This window comes from Euprymna scolopes, chromosome 13 (assembly GCF_053919585.1).
Source record: "Euprymna scolopes isolate OS-2025 chromosome 13, ASM5391958v1, whole genome shotgun sequence".
In the NCBI taxonomy this organism is placed as follows: Eukaryota; Metazoa; Mollusca; class Cephalopoda; order Sepiida; family Sepiolidae; genus Euprymna; species Euprymna scolopes.
The window spans coordinates 119165626-119181939 of record NC_136494.1 but is presented as its reverse complement, the minus strand read 5'-3'; the positions used below and the strand labels follow the sequence as shown (position 1 = coordinate 119181939).

Genomic DNA, 16314 nt, shown 5'->3' with positions numbered 1-16314 from the left:
CATTATTATTATTATTATTATTATTGTTGTTATATTTCGTTGTTATATTTGTTATTGTTGTTAAGAAGTCTTATTAAAAGTGAGTCTTAGAGAGTCTTATTAAGAGAGATGTTGTGTTCTGTGTTCGTGTTATGAAGAGATTCATATATATAAAATGTTCATACTTAGAAGTGTAGTAGAAGCTCTTAGAATGAGGAGACAGTGTTGAGACAGTCTTAGTGTTCACATTGTAGATATGAGATGTAGAGACATTGTGTATGTGAAGATATTTTAATACACAGGATATATAAGACATATAATGACAATTTCACTTTACCTTTTGGTAGAATTACAACACAAAGATGACGTTTATAAAAACACATGACGCGTTTATTTCCATGGACCGGTCGGTGGTTTTCTTAGTCAGGAATTCAAAGTTTTACATTCTATGTTTCAAAGGTGACCGTCTCGCTTCCAGACGTTCGACTGTCCATCTCTGGACTCCAGACTGTCGTCTCTCGTCCTCAGACTCTCTCTGCTTAACTCTAAAGTTTCTAACTATATCGAGAACTTCCTATTTTCCATGACGTCATACACATGTTAAAACATGTGTCTTCTTTCACGTGTTCTGGAAATGCGTATCCAAAACTTTTTCCTTTGTTTACAAAAGGAATTTTAACCTATATTTCCAGTATGTTAAAAACATGTTTATTAAATTATCCTATAGTTGCATTCTTCAATTCAATTTCATAACAGAGTTGACAAATTCACATTCCTTTTCTTAAAACTATTTTATCTCTAAGCTAAACAATGGTTTGTTTTTACATTCCATTTTCTAATTCTCTCTCATAATCTATTTCTAAACCTAAATTATGAGGTTCGAATTTCGTCTATTCCATTTCATTTTCATTTTAACTAAATTTCTCTATTTTTATACTTACATGAAAAGGGGACAGCCCTTATCATGTAATATCATGACAGTTTGGCAAGGGGAAACTGTTGACTAATTAACGCCCGTTAATGTACCACACAATCAACACAACAAAACCATAGACTGGAGCTCAGACAAGCACTTGCCATGAAAATAATGATAGAGCAGAGATAGGCTCGCAACATCTCTTCTGTGGGAACGAGGTTGCAGGAAAGAGAAAAGGGCATCCCCTACTAGGCTGTTTTAGTGGCTCCTGCTCAGATGTGACAACAGTACTCCATCCTAGAATGTACTTGGCACTTATACAGATAGAGAATGGTATCGGCAGTGAGATATCTACTGGAGCGGTAGAATGATTCCACCATTTATCTAGCAAGCTTGGCAACAGATTTGATGTATGTGTTCCATAAAATAAGAACCATTCATTCCAATTGATGTCAGACAGTAATCAGAGCGTTGATGGTGGAAAGAGAGCTCATTGCACTAAGTGCTCAAGATCAAAGGAAAGAGAATCAAAGAGATCTTGGTCATTAATGGCTTTTGAAGTGCTGCCATAGATGGTAGTGTCGTCAACATAAATGTCTACGAATGATGTTTCGTAGGGGAACAACTGTTCCTATTTATTAGATTTGAGAAAAGATGTGTGCTGCAGCTGATAAATCAATTGACTTAAAAACTGTTTTTAGGTTTGTTTGTATTTCTGCATGCGCAACTGCATTACACCAATATAAAATAACTTCACCTCCTATGGATGCTCCACATTATTTTCTTCTTTTTTTTACAGCATCTTGTTATGCATCTATTTGTGTGGGTTGATTTTTTCCCCCCACCACCACAAAGTGGGTTAAATACCTTCAACACAACACAAAAAACTGTTTCTCTACTTGAGCAGAAGTTTTTTTCCCATCTGTTTCTGTACCAGAAGAGAATTTAATGAAAATGTCATTTCGATATTTTTATCTGTTCTTACAAATGTGCGATGACAACAGATAATGTTATCTTCATCTTTTAATTGCCGTAAACTCGTATCTCCTGGGAAGGAGATCTCCAATGCTCACATTGTTTTGTCGCTACAAGACTATTCAAAAAGTTAATGACACCTCAGTTATCATTTAGTGTTATCCAGTGAACTTTATATTGACAACTCTACTTTCTTTAATTGCAGATTTGGGAACTATCGGTTATTTTGAGTTCAGCTTGTTTGGCAATTCATCATGAAGAGACTGACACTCAAGCATCGTTTGCAAACGATGCAAATTTATTTTGAAAATCATGGTTCAAGCAACACTGTGCATGACTAGGTCTATCAGAAGCCGCCATTAAAAATGCCGTATATGAACTTGAATAAATCAACTTACTATCTTTCGAAGCTTATAATTACTTGAAAAATGTAATTCAAAACCTAATTTTTTTTCAATTAAAGGAGCAAAGACCAAATTTAAAAAAAATTACAGGTTTAATAGCAAATTATGCAATACTTGTTTGTTTTAATCGGTTTTCTTTAAAAAAGATTTAAGGAAAATAAACGAAATTTTACTTACTTCGATTATAAAATATATATAAATTCCAAGAAATCACTTACCTATAAAAAATACTATTCAATGTGTACTTCCATTGTTCATTGTTAAGAATTTATCCATATTTATATTTATATTCCATGTCCTTTTTAAATAAAATACTTTTTTAAACAAGGATTAAAAAAAAAAACGTGAACTCAGATTTTTTGACTGTTCAAATAAAGGGAGACAAATCTTTGATTTTTTTTCTCGTTTATCTTACGGTGGTTTATAAACGCCATAATTAATATCTCTTTTTTATTGCGTGGTGTTAACCAAAATTAGTATTTTTGGGTCTCCGTAGTTGAAAAAAGGCACACATTCACTTATAAGTTTTCGCCGTTAAACAAAAATCCCAGTTGACCGATTTTTTTTTTATTCTGTTAATGAAATACACGAGTTTTTGATTAATATATTTTATTTCTACTTTATCGAGTGAATTTCTTTTTTAAATATCTAAAAAAAGAAAATATTGAATGAAATAGAAAAAATTGTCATCAGCGTCCGGTATTTACTTGACGATATAAGCATAACATGAGCTTTCGTTTAAAAAAAAAAAAAAAAAAATCAACGTGGTTTTAAAAACAAAAGATTTTTCACTTTGGACTTTACAGGTAAATTTCCAAAGAACATCTTTTTTTTGTTTTAAATTAGAATATTTTATTTATTGATCTTTTATCTTCAATTTGTGATATATAAAACTTTGGTGAGTAAATTAATTATTTAAATTTTAATAGACATTTCAAAATGGGGGGAGTGAATAAAAAAAATATTATATTCAGTTTATTGGAAAGAGCATAAAATTTCACATTGACCCTGAAAATATCGTAAACATTGAACCAATAGAAAAATTTTGATAGATTTTAAAAATCTTAAAAAGCTTAAAAATTGAAAAAAATTTCACTCGTAAAATTCAATTGATTTCATACGTAAAAAAAATGGCTGGTTGAACGCGCGTTGGCACTTTGTAAACACTGTTTTTTTTTTTAAATAAAAAATAATATTTCTATTATTTTTTAAACAACTATAATAATACAGAAAATAAACAACCCACTTTTAAAAGGGGAAATTACAAGTTTTTTTATATTTTATTCGCAGTTTTGTGTTAGGAGTGTCAAAAATTCTCCCCAAATTCTGATACACCTAGTGCATGACGCAAGTTTTTTGGTGCTTGTGATCGACCATCAAAATCGTTTTTCCACTGGGTTCACTCTAAACGATAATACCCATCCAGTAAAACATCGTCATGTGCGCACACGATAAGTAATTGCTACTGTACAGTTTAGTGTTGATGATGATGCAAATGTGTCAGTTCATCAACTTGCTCAACAATTATACCCGTGTCCTTTGAATTTATGGAAAATCTTGCATAAAGATCTTAGTTTATGTAAACTTACTTGATTCAAGTTGTGTAGGAGTTGAAGCAAAATAATCATTTTTTCACTGCATACATTCAGTGAAATAATGCTATTGAGCCAATAGTTCCTTTCAAAATTTTTTTCAGTGATGAAGCACGCTTTCACTTAATGAATATGTTAATAACCAGAATTGTTGAATTTGGAGCGATGATAATCCACAAGCTATGGTCGGAGCACAATTACATCCAGAAAAAGTCACTGTTTGGTGCTTGCTCTTTATGGGCTGGTGGTTCATATCCTTTCAAAAACATAACGATAAACAGTAAGCAATACATAAAAATGATTACCAACTTTGTGCCTTAATTGGGAGGTATTAATGTTGCAAACATGTCGTTTCAGCAGAAAAGAGCCACGTGCAACACAGCACAGTACACGGTCAATTTACTGCGAGAAACATTTGATGAATGAGCAATTTTATGAAATGAACTTGTCAACTGGTCACCTCATTTGTGCGATTTAACCCCATTAGTTTTTGAGGATATATGTAAAATCCTATGTCTACGCTAATAAACCAGACACAATAGACCACTTGGAAGACAACATTCAATGCATTATTGCCAAAATACAGTCTTATTTAATGCATAGTTTATGCCATACACAGGCATGCCGTGGCACCATGTTTGCCGAAATTGTTTTTAAATTATAAATGCCAAAAATTAATCTTTGGAATAAACTACATATTTGTATGACAAAAGTATTTTTCTGTGATTAATTTTAATTTAAATTTTGTAGCAGTCACAAATGATCTATTGTCTCTTGTGAATCAATGCCCCTCCTCATTGAATAATTCGACCACACACTGACCAATCAGCTGGCAGGGCACATTGGTTCATCTGTCCCTTAAGGAACTTCTTCAGCTGTTTTTGGAAAACACAGTCAGCCAGCAGAGAGAACTCAACCAGCAGTGAAGCCAGACATCTCTCTCTTTCTTTCTCTTTCTTTCTTTCTCTCTCTCTCTCATTCCTGTCCACTTGACATTCCACAATTCAACAATTTTCAATGAAAAAAACTACTGCCAACCTGGAACTACACAAAGAATGGCTTCCTGGCTGACAACTATCAATTTTCTGCTGTCCAAACAAATCGTTTTCTTTTGTTTTAAAAATGGTTTTGTTATTTGTTCCATACTTTTGTGTTCAATTAGGGGTACAAACAAGCCACCTCTAAAAAACCCTATATTAATATGAAAGTGGCTTAATGTTAGGATTAAGGGGGTAGACTGTAGTTCCAGATATGTCTTTTTCTTTTTTAATGGGAATCACCACTTATCAAGGCCTGAAGGTCACTCGAGGATAAGGCTTAATGAGTGTAAGGTTAGACAACAGCAACCCCTCTCTAGTACTTTCATAAATCAGAGTCCATTTTCTGTAGGCTGTTTTTGAACCCAGTCAACGACGGAAACTTTTGCTAGTATATATATATATATATATGTTAATTAACTTGAATTAAAACCAATATTTCTTCTAAAGTACTCAATATGGATGTAGAGCTTTTATATAAATAAATGTATATAAACATAATAAGGAGTTTATATAGATTGATCAATGTTTCAATATTTTTTCATGTCTTGTCAAGATTCTAAAGTTTATCATATATATATATATATATATATATATAATTGGATAATTTGAAGATATATCTTTATTGTGATAAAGAGATGTGATACTGTAGATTGAGTATTGATATATAAAGTAATGTATAATAACTTATATAATTTTAATTCATTTGTTGAACTATCGATTTCACATCTAAATTTACCTTGGAAGCTTTGTTCATAGCATGACATCTCTATCCATATGCTCATTTTTTTTTTTTTTACATGGATTCCAGTTTTATTGGATTAATCACGAATCACTTATTTCTGATTTTGTATTTTATTTTACTTTTCACAGAATTTCTTGAAGTCATTCATTTGACTGTTCATTTTCACTTCAGTTGCATATTTTTACCTAATTTTGAAACATTCTTGATGAAACTTTTTTGGCGTTCAATTTTTCAAATTTGCAAAGTTATGCTAAATATTTACTTTAGGTTTCTCTTTTTAAAATCCGTGAATTAAGGATTAGCTTTTTTGAACACTTGATTATTTAATTAATTTTTATAAATTTTCCAATTTTGTTTTTCATCATTACAGTATTTCCTTTATATATATATAATATATATATATATAGAGAGAGAGAGAGATAGATAGATATATATGAAATTGTCCGTATATACATTTCCCTACCAAACTACTCCATCAATTTTCAGTCTGCAAATTTAGAGATTTCACATAAGGGGTATTAAGATTTGGAAAAATCTTTTTAATTGGTTTTTGGCCAGAAATTTGGCTGTCAAAGGATCAAAGTTTAACGATTTGACCTTTGAAAATTCTACCAAACTCCTCCGCCAGTTTTGGGTCTAAACACTTGAAATTTTAGATATAGACATGGATCAAACGCTTTAATTTGATTTGAGCCCAAAACAGTAAATGTAATAAGGGGTCAAAATTGGCGTCAAAGTTAAAAAAACAATGTGACCTTTGCAGTCTCTACCAAATTACTCAGCCAATTTTTGGTCTAAACATTTGAAATTTTACATAAAGTGTATTCAGACATAGGGCAAGCTTTTTTAATCGTTTTTTGGTCGAAAATTTGGCTGCCAAGGGGTCAAAGTTGAAAGAGCTGACCATTGCAGGTTCTACCAAACTTCTCTGCCAATTTTTGGTCTAAACACTTGAAATTTTAGATGTAGACTAGCGAGGGGTACTCGGCGTTGCCCGGGTGTTTTTCGGTGTGTGTGGTCGGGAAAACAAACGTTAAAAAACCCTGCTTAGCAGGGGGGGGGGTACTTGGCGTTGCCCGAGTGTTTGGAGGGAGTGGGGGGTGTTAATGAAAACCTAAGAATAAGCAAAGTAAAAAAGAAAACAGAGAAACGAACACGGGTGGTGAGGGGAGGGGGTAATCAAAACATCGAAAAAAAAAACACAAAAAAAACTAATGTAAGGCAAACAAACGATGTTAAATGTAAAAATCGAAAAAACAAAAACAAAAAAGAAAACAGAAAAACAAACGGTAAAAAAAAAAATGTGAAAAATGGTTTAAATAAGCCTGGTTCAATATTAAAATTTAAAAAATCGGTGGGTACCCGGGTGTTTTTGGGTGTGTGGTCAGGGGTGTTAATGAAAACCTAAGAATAAGCGAAGTAAAAAAAAAACATAAAAATGAACGTTACGTGAAAAATGGCTTAAATAACACTGGTTTCATATTTAAATTTAAAAAATCGAAAAAAAAACCCAAAAGACATTTCACTCCACGATTCGAACCCAAAACGTTTAGATAATGAACCAACACGCTAACCAACTGAGCTAACACGACGTATATGAAATTCAGTTAGTTCTTCAACTATTTAAACTAAATCAGGTCATGACGTCATCTGACGCATGCGTAGAACCGGTCGTCGTCATGAGAGGACGGTTTTTGTTGACCCCCCCCCCTGTAGAAAATTGTCGATTTCAGGGTGAAAAAATTAACGTTTTTGGCCAATTTTTCGATATTTTTCGGGCGAAGGATGGAGCTTCAATATGATACCGAGTTTGTGAATTTTTGTTTGGTCTGTCAAAAGTTTTTAGCGGACACACAAACACACATACATACATACAAACAAACATACATACATGCATTTTCGCTTTTATATATATACTAGCTAGGGGTACCCGGCGTTGCCCGGGTGTTTTTCGGGGTATGTGAAAAAAAGCCGAAGCGTTGATGACGCGCAGTTGGAAAATAGTAAGTGTTTTAAAAAAAACAGGTGCGCGTTTTTGATTGATGTGATGGCGATAGGTATTCAGCAGTTATTTTGTGCGGGACAGTTTTGAATAAATGGGTTTGTTTGTTTTTAAAAACCCGCTCCCTCGTCTCGATATGACGAAGTCGACATTGAACAAACTGGCTTTCGGCCTGTGATTAGAGTCGAGTTTCACTTTTTTTTATACCGAAAAGTGAATGTAACGCGTGCCGATGCGGGAAATGTGGAATAATTAAGGTTTGAAAGTGAATAAAATTAAATAGAGAGGCGATCTCCGTGGATAATTCGTAGATATTACAATTTCTAGATGATATAAAAGTTGTGAAGCGAGCAAGCGCTTGTTTGAAAGAAGCCTTTCGTGGACATCGAGGAAAAGCGAACATACATACATACGTACATACATTTTCGCTTTTATATTTATAGATAGATTATCTAGACATGTCAAACTTTTTAATACATATATATATATATATACATATGCATATAAAGTTATGAACAGTACATAGGACCCAAACAAAGCGGAGCTGAACTGCTGGTGTATATATATAAAGCAAACATTATTAAAAATAACTGAACGCTTCTACTTAATTATACCTTTTCAATTTTTCTGATGACGTTTTTGATACATATGGAAATTATATTATTTCTTTGTAGGATTTTCCATTATTTCTAAGAATGTTTGGTTTATCGCTTGCACCAAACAATAAGTCCATATTTACATATATATATATACTAGCAAATCGCCAGTGTTGCCCGGTCGTAAAATACGCATAAATGTTATATTTTAATTAATACAGAAACTGGGACATGTGCATGCCAATATTATGTTTTTTCTAAACAGTTCACTTCTTGTAAATAAAAAAAATACTCGAGCTGAGAGCGAAACTTAAACCTAAAGACAGTGAGTCAAGTACGATAGCCATCAGGCCAGCTTGTTTTCAAACTTACTTATTCTTAACATAAAAATTTTTTCATGAGAACTATTCATGTATACGCATTTGTAAAATAGCAAACAGATAAAAATTTGACGACCCCCCTCCCCCCACGTACAATTTTTCATTTTTAACCCATTAGCAGCCCTTTTTTCGGATGCAAATCGATTGAAAATTTTTCCACATCCAAATTTCAAGTTTGTAAATCAAAAATTTATTGAGTATATAGGTTATGAAGTGTCCTCTCACACACACATTCTCACTTTTATAGGTACATAGATAAAGATAGGCACGTATAAATTCTGTGAGATATTTACATGAAATATTTTTGTTGTACACAAGTTAAATATTTTATGCTCTCACTCAGTATTATACCCATTAGCATATGTTTATTTTTTTTTACTTATCTTATATAAAACCGTTTTTTTACTTATATAAAACCATTGATTACATTTGAGCGTGACAGCTGCCCAATCGATCTCATGTTTAAATAAAAACAAATACACCTTCAGTTGCATTTATGCTGCTAACCCATTGCACAACCCATGGCGTATGCATGAGAAATGTCAATAAGGAAACAAATACATCTGTTGTCTAATATATATTTTCTTATATTTGTGTGTATTTACATTTGCTTTCTCATTGTAAGTTTCATGGAATTCAAATTGCTATTTTGTCTTTTCTTGGAACGCTGCCTCTAGCCGTACGCCTTCTGTTTTTTTGTTTTTTTTTACCATTGACATACTAAGTGAAGAAACATTGATGCTGATGACATGCAGCTGCAAGAACTATTTGAATTGTCAGTAAAAAAAAAAAAATCTATAAAGTATTATACGGTGCCGGCAAAAAGAAAGTCCGCACTTGTAATTTTTTCAAAAACTGAAAATTTAAGCTAAATTTAATGTAACTGTTTAAACAACCTATACTTCATTTGATTCGCCTTTTATTCCTCTATAATTTTACCTGTTCGTATTTGACTTTTAATTGAAATATTCTAGTGTTCACGTCAATTTAAGAAAGTAACTTCAAATTAAGGAGGCAAAAAGAAAGTCTGCAGCAACAAATTCGCTTAAAACGAGCTTAAATTATCGCCCCTAAATCAGTTTAAAATATCCACCAACAGGCAACAAAGCATCTCTAATCGTAATTGTTGTTGTTCCAGGTTATACACCGAAACATTTAGTCTAAATGCCACGACTTTCTCTTAGTGATCGTCAGGAGCTCATTAATCTCCACCTTTCTGTTTTATCTAATCGAGAAATCGGCCACAGATTGAAATGTGATGAGAAAGCAGTACAAAAGACTGTGCAAAAGCACTAAAACATGAGCAGTGTTCGTGATGCCCCTAAATCTGGTCATACTAGAGTTACTTCTAACCGGGAAGACAATGCTATCAAGATGCACAGCCTAAGAAACAGATTTGAAACGGCTCCCCAAATCCAACAACAGTGCAATCTTGTTAAAAAGTGCTCTCTTTCTACTGTCAAGAACAGATTAAAGGAATTTAATTTGCGAGGATATGTTGCATGACAAAAGCCAATGATTTCTATAAAGAACAGAAAGCGCCGTCTGGATTTCATCAGATGCAATGAAGATCATGACTTTTCATATTGAAAGTGCTTTTTAGCAAGGAAAACAAGTTCAATAGGCTAGGCAGTAATGGTAGGCAGTACGTCCGTTGGAGGAAAGACAAAGAATTTAATCCTAGGTGCTCAGTTTCAATGCTGCAAGGTGGTGGAGGTTCAGTTTTGGTGTGGGGCATTATCAGTACCAATGTTCCAGGGCCTATAGTTCGCTTGCAAGGTCAAATTAATTCGACCAAGTACATTAATATGTTGACTGAGCATTTTCTACCCTACTTTGGTTGGAATTTGGATGATAATCCCATCTTCATGCAGGATAATGCTCCCATTCACACAGCCTGGCAATGTCAAGAGGTTCCTGGAAGAGCATGATATTCCGTGTTTTGATTGACCTACGCAATCTCCAGACCTCAATCCTATCGAAAACGTATGGCATTACATCAAGCAACAGCTATGCAATGATAAAATTTCAAATTTGGAAGAACTTTGAACAAAAAATTAAAGAAAAGTGGGATGCCTTTTCCCTGGAGTATTGCTGCAGTCTAATTCAAGGAATTTCCAAAAGATTGCTGGCTGTCAAATTGCAGAAGGGCTATGCTACTAAATATTAACTAGTTCATTGTATTCCTGTTGTATTTGTGTTGCATTGATATCCTAATGTTGCATTTAAATAATAATTTTTCATTGTGTGGACTTTCTTTTTGCCTCCTCAATTTGAAGTTATTTTTTTATAATTGACGTGAACACTAGAATATTTCAATTAAAAGTCAAATATGAACAGGTAAAATTATAGAAGAAAAAAAGGCCAATCAAATGAGGTATAGTTTGTTTAAACAGTTACATTAAATTTAGCTTAAATTTGCAGTTTTTGAAAAAAATTACAAGTGTGGACTTTCTTTTTGCCGCCTGTGTACATTTACCTTATCAATAGAGAAAAGAGTGCGGCACAAGGCCATAATTTGTGTAGTTGTTAGATGCTGTTGAGCAGGCTGAGTTGTATGATGTCTAAACTTAGTTTCGTATTTGAAAATATATTTTATTTGTTGATTTGGGATTTACAGTTTATTTATTTTAAAGAAAAAAAAAACAAACTTGTCATCCGTAAGACATTTGAATTGTATTGAGCTGTGATTAAAAGAACAAATAGTTTGAGATGTAATGTTGACTATTACTCCAGTTTATGAAACGTTGCTCGCTTTTGGATAGGGTCCAAAAAAAGAATCTTCAGTCTAATAGGTCCCACTTTGTCAACTTAGCTCTAACTCCTGTCCCATCGCCGTAATGTTGCATCTCTGTGCCCATTTTTCAATTATTTTAATGGAATGTGCTCCCTCGACGTACATATTTCCAACAAACCCGCTTAGCAACAAAATCACACCCCTTTACTGTTGAGGTCCCTAAATGCCGGAAAGCGTTCTATTCTAATAGTTTCTTACCTTTAAGAGCTAGACTTTGGAACTTTCTTTCCTGCTGCCCTGACTGTACTGATATGCAGAAATTTAAATGTAATGTAAACCAACATATTATTGGAATCCTTTGAGATGAGCAATTTGTATATTTATTTATTTGTGGACTGTTATCTTCATCTTCATAGTTGTTGTTTCACAATGTTTTGGCCAGGCGGTTAATCACAACAAGATAGGAATGCTGAATCTCTTACCTGTCTCCTCAGTAATTACTGCCTTCCATAGTTGTTGTTTCATCAAGTTTTAATCTACTAATCCTCTGTCCGACTTTGGGTAGGATTGAAACAGCTATCTTCAGACAATGCTCACCTGGAACCATAGAGATTCAACATCTCTATCTACTGTGGCACAGGCCCCGAAGAGTGATCAGGGTTGGATTTTTTGCTCTTCTAAATCCAAGTTTTTTCGTTCTTATCTGGTCTTCTATCGTCGAGTCTGTACCAAATAGTATTGTATTATTGTTTTATTGGAATCCTTTGAGATGAGTAATTTCTATATTTATTTATTTTTAGACTATTATTCTTATCTTTATATATAAAACTCTGCAAAATACCCCCCTCCCCCCAAAAAAAAGTGAGTTAGAAAATCTGCTAGTATTTTCCAAACAGCCGAATTTATATTTACTTGATGATTAGCTGATTAAAAACTGTCAAAAGTTATAGCCTATTGACTTAGAATGGGCGTTTTATGCCAAATTAATGGTTAAATGTAGTTAAATTTTTTGCTCATCTTTGCATTAAATACTAATCCCTGACTATGCATCTAATAGATACAGTAATACTTAGTTTTCAGCATCTTATCATAACAAAGGTCCATACAGAATTTCAGCTAGATCAGACCAATAGTTTCCGAGAAAACTTGTAGAGTAATTTTGGTATTGTGGTTACTAATCTCTATTTATCTTTATTAATTCCTAACTATGCAGACAAAATTTCAGTCAGATCAGCTCAGTAGTTTCCAAGAAAAAGTAGAACGGACAGACAAAGAGGAATATAATAGATAAGGAAATGTTGTCTGATTGAAGCATTGCGTGCAATGTATAGAGCGGAGTCATATCACAATACAAGAAATAGAAATATGTTAGTTTAAGTTTCATCGCCCACCATTTACAATTTTTAAATTAACAGAAAAACTCTTTGGTAGACGTACGTGTGTGCACAGTTTCTAATACAATAAATCGGTCCCCCATATTGAACCACTCGACAAGAACACACGCACCTTTTATATAAAAGATTTTTCATTTATTAATCTAAGGACAATTTTCATTTATTAATCTAAGGACAATAAGGGTCAATGTGCACTAGAGTACTAACTAAAGACACCTTTAAAAAGTTGATTTTTAGGGGTATTTGGGTCCGTATTCCATATTGTTTCCACACAAAACTTGAATGCACGTGTGTGAAAACAATATGGCATACAGACCCGAATACAACAAAAAAACAACTTTTTAAAGATAAGTCTTTAATTGCTACTCTAGCGCACATTGACCATTAATTATTACCCTTAGATTGTCAATGTTGGCTGACGAAACTGGAAGATTGCATATTAAAAAAATAGAATTTGTCCGAGCAAAACCTTTTTTTTTTTTTTTTTGTTAATCTGGTAGATTAGTGTCCATTCAATAATAATCCTACAAAAATAAAAAAAAATATGGGTGTAGTACCATTTGTACACGTGAACCAATCTCTGTCCGCTCTCTGCTATTAGCACAAGAAAAAGATGACAAGATTCCAAGGTTTTATGTACAACATGAAAATAAACTGAAATCTTTGGAAGATCACTATCATTCCAGTAATTATAGGAGCAACTGGACTCATAAAAAAGAATTTAAAAAAATCTACCAGGCAAATATACCTAATAAACCAAGTGCAAGAGAGATACAAACAATTACATTTGAAGGGACAGTTTAAATCTTTAACTAAATTTCTATGAATCAGCATCGTACAACCTTTTTTTTTTTTTTTTGATTAATGCGATTCTGATGTTGGCTTCATCCATTTCTTTCTAGAATCGAGAACTAATGGGAGAAACCACATAAAGGTTTCAAACATCTTTCAGTTAAAGGAATCTTATGGAAGTGACTGGATTCGAACTTGACACATCCACATCATCAGTCCGCATCATTATCCATTTCATCATCTTCATCTTTATTAGAATTCAGATTAAAATTAACACACATGCATACATACATACACGTATGTATGTATGTATGTATGTATGTATGTATGTATGTATAATGTATTTTATTTTTGAAATATTATACATTTATAAATCCATTAAAATCAGCCAAGTTTGGCCTATTGAATCCTTTGGAATTTTGTAAGAACGTCTGGCTGAGAAACAATATAAAAGAGATTGAAGAGCTGAACGATACCACATAGACAATTTAAACCGGAACTTTTACAAAATTCTGTGGGACTTGATGGGTGAAATCTGGGTAACTTTAATAAACACATAAATATTTAAATAAGAAAATACAGAGTGAGTCACGGGAAACAGATGTTTTTAGAACACTCCTTGCTCTCCTCGCTTCTAAATATTCCATAATGGCATAATTTAGTAAATGTTTACATTATAAAATTTTTATTGAAATATTTGCAGAATTTTGTTTTCGTAAAAATATCCGTTTCCCGTGACTCACCCTATATGTCATGCTTTTGTATTTTTTTCAATTGATTGATTTATTTTTCTACTCATATACTATATATATAAGTAAAACATATATATATATATATTGTTAGTTATCATTCCAAACCAGAAGGGTTCTGGATATGACCTTAAACTATATCTGATGGCGAGGCCCCAGTTTGTGGGCTTTGGGGAATGTGGAGCCACCTCTTAATTATCGTTGCTCCCAGGTCCACTCTGACCCGGAGTGGTGGTTACTATGGGTTAAATAGAAACCGACTTGAAAAATAAAAAAAAAAGTCTATTGAAAATTTTTTCTTCAAAATTACTGGATTCGGCATTAAATAACCTGAAAAGAGTGATATGCCGTAAAACAAAAACAACCAACCAACAACCAAACCAGAAGATGTATTTAATTTACATTTTGACTGAACTTGAACATAGTATACCAAATCTGAGTCACTTAGTGTTAAATATATATGCACAAAGTATCATATATACCTGTGTATAAGTCGACTGTAGATTCTAGACAAGTTAAATGGTCCGTCTCATGGCTCTTTTTTGCACAGATAATTTCCTTATAGTGTTTTTTTTTTTTTTTGTAAGACATATAAATTGTTTCTCGACATCCACAAGCGATAATACATGCATTTACACAAGTGCTGTCTATTCAATTTTCATATATAGAACCAACCCACTGCACACTCACATGCAAAGAACGCAAATGTTGCTAATCAAACATTCTGATCAATGACATCATGCTGTAGATTCCAGGAGCAGTTACTGTTTTTAGACATAATTTATGTCACATACTATAATAACATAGACTCATACATTGCACGAGCCATAATATACTGTAATAATGTGAACGCATGCATTAAGTGCCATTAAATGGTTTCATTAAATAGTTGTTAATAAATGATTAATATTGTCGTTTATAGGACACTTAGTGAACTTAGGGGAGAACAATATATCATAAACACTGCATTTCCTAACCGTCTGAAAAAACCGTCATATCATCTCTGAATACATCATATCAGATTTATGCCTATAGCCATGTCTAAAGATTGAACATTGCAAGAGCTATTCCAATTATTATTAAGCCTCCCACTGAAAAACTGCGCATTTGCTTACATGCTGGCAAACACACTACAGTGGGGGTTCAGAAGGAGTGCGATTAATTACTAGGATTACCGGTATATACTGAGTGCACAAACAAAATTGCATGTTCTATAGTATGATCGAGCGCCAAGTCGCTCTTTAAAAACATTTCCAAAAAACATTAGCTATGTATAAGTCAACCCAAAAATAATAACCTTAAAATCGTCTCCCAGAAATTCGACTTGTACATGGTAAATGTTGCTTTGGTATACCATGTTCAAGTTTGGTCAGACATATTGAATAACCTTCACTAGTATCTTTGAAAAAGTATGAAGCCACATATATCTCTCTAACTATGGGTAAGATAGTAGGACAGACTATACTCATAAGCCTTGGTAAGGCAACTAGTGTAGAATTGTGATATAGTTGCTAGGTCAAATGCCACATATTATTTACCTATACACTCATCCCTTGCCTGATTGAGAGAGTTGGTTTTTGTTCTCCATAATAGAATTTATAAAACTCACAATATCTGTCTGTCTCCATATTTTCAAACTCTATCTCTTCTGAAACTAAAAGTCGCAGAGCGGTGCTAGGGTCCTCAAATGATTGGATTTTTTATGGACTGTTCTTTTATGGGTCTTCAGCCGGTTAAAGTAGTTTTTAATGTGTCAAAATTGAAAAATCGTTACACATTTTGTACATTCATCTTAGTTTATTTTTAATCAGTTCATATGCGTGTCACATTGGTACAGTGGTAATGTCATCAGTTTTGAATGCTACAGTTTTGTTTTTGGTTTCGAATCTAGTTAATGCCACACTAATACTTTTTTTTTTTACACTTTTGAAATCACGACTCTATAATGATATATTTGGGCAAATTAAAATATCATATTTAAGCGTATTTTACAACCGGGCAAAGCCAGGCGCCCCC

The 16314-nt window shown here is 33.1% G+C and overlaps 1 protein-coding gene across 6 annotated transcripts in view; it reads left to right on the top strand.

Annotated features, from left to right (window-relative positions):
* The window catches only part of LOC145292168 (LYR motif-containing protein 1-like), a 659461-nt gene that overhangs the window by 371254 nt on the left and 271893 nt on the right, over window positions 1-16314 (top strand). Inside the window, exon 5 of one of the 6 annotated variants that reach the window (XM_080138383.1) lies at window positions 2076-2385. The exons of the other annotated variants lie outside the window; for them this stretch is intronic. Coding sequence (XP_079994509.1) covers window positions 2076-2177 — 102 coding nt within the window. The 3' untranslated portion in view covers window positions 2178-2385. Of the gene's footprint in view, window positions 1-2075; window positions 2386-16314 lie in introns of those variants that run through there. 6 annotated transcript variants of the gene reach the window in all.